Raw genomic sequence first — 475 nt, 5'->3', positions numbered from 1 at the left:
ATGCACACAGCCTGAATCTACCTGAGCGAGTTCTCCCCCCCCCCCCCGTCCCTCTCATGCACACAGCCTGAATCTACCTGAGCGAATTCTCCCCCCCCCCCCCGTCCCTACATGCACACAGCCTGAATCTATCTGAGCGAGTTCTCCCCCCCCCGTCCCTCTCATGCACACAGCCTGAATCTACCTGAGCGAGTTCTCCCCCCCCCCCCCGTCCCACTCATGCACACAGCCTGAATCTACCTGAGCGAGTTCTCCACCCCCCCCCCCCGTCCCTCTCATGCACACAGCCTGAATCTACCTGAGCGAATTCCCCCCCCCCGCCCCTCTCATGCACACAGCCTGAATCTACCTGAGCGAGTTCTCCCCCCCCCCCCCGTCCCTCTCATGCACACACCTGAATCTACCTGAGCGAGTTATCCCCCCCCCCCCCCGTCCCTCTCATGCACACAGCCTGAATCTAACCTGAGGAGTTCTT

At 61.7% G+C, this 475-nt stretch overlaps 1 protein-coding gene across 1 annotated transcript in view; it reads right to left on the bottom strand.

Annotated features, from left to right (window-relative positions):
• Positions 1 to 393: 393 nt before the first annotated feature.
• Positions 394 to 475, bottom strand: part of LOC119589006 — an 864-nt gene continuing 782 nt past the window's right edge. Inside the window, exon 2 of the mRNA XM_037937600.1 lies at positions 394 to 404. Within this exon, the coding sequence (XP_037793528.1) occupies positions 401 to 404 (4 nt within the window). The 3' untranslated portion in view covers positions 394 to 400. The remainder of the gene's footprint in view (positions 405 to 475) is intronic.

Source organism: Penaeus monodon, chromosome 24 (assembly GCF_015228065.2).
Source record: "Penaeus monodon isolate SGIC_2016 chromosome 24, NSTDA_Pmon_1, whole genome shotgun sequence".
In the NCBI taxonomy this organism is placed as follows: Eukaryota; Metazoa; Arthropoda; class Malacostraca; order Decapoda; family Penaeidae; genus Penaeus; species Penaeus monodon.
The sequence above is the reverse complement of the archived record's forward strand: the minus strand, read 5'-3'. Positions and strand labels throughout refer to the sequence as shown.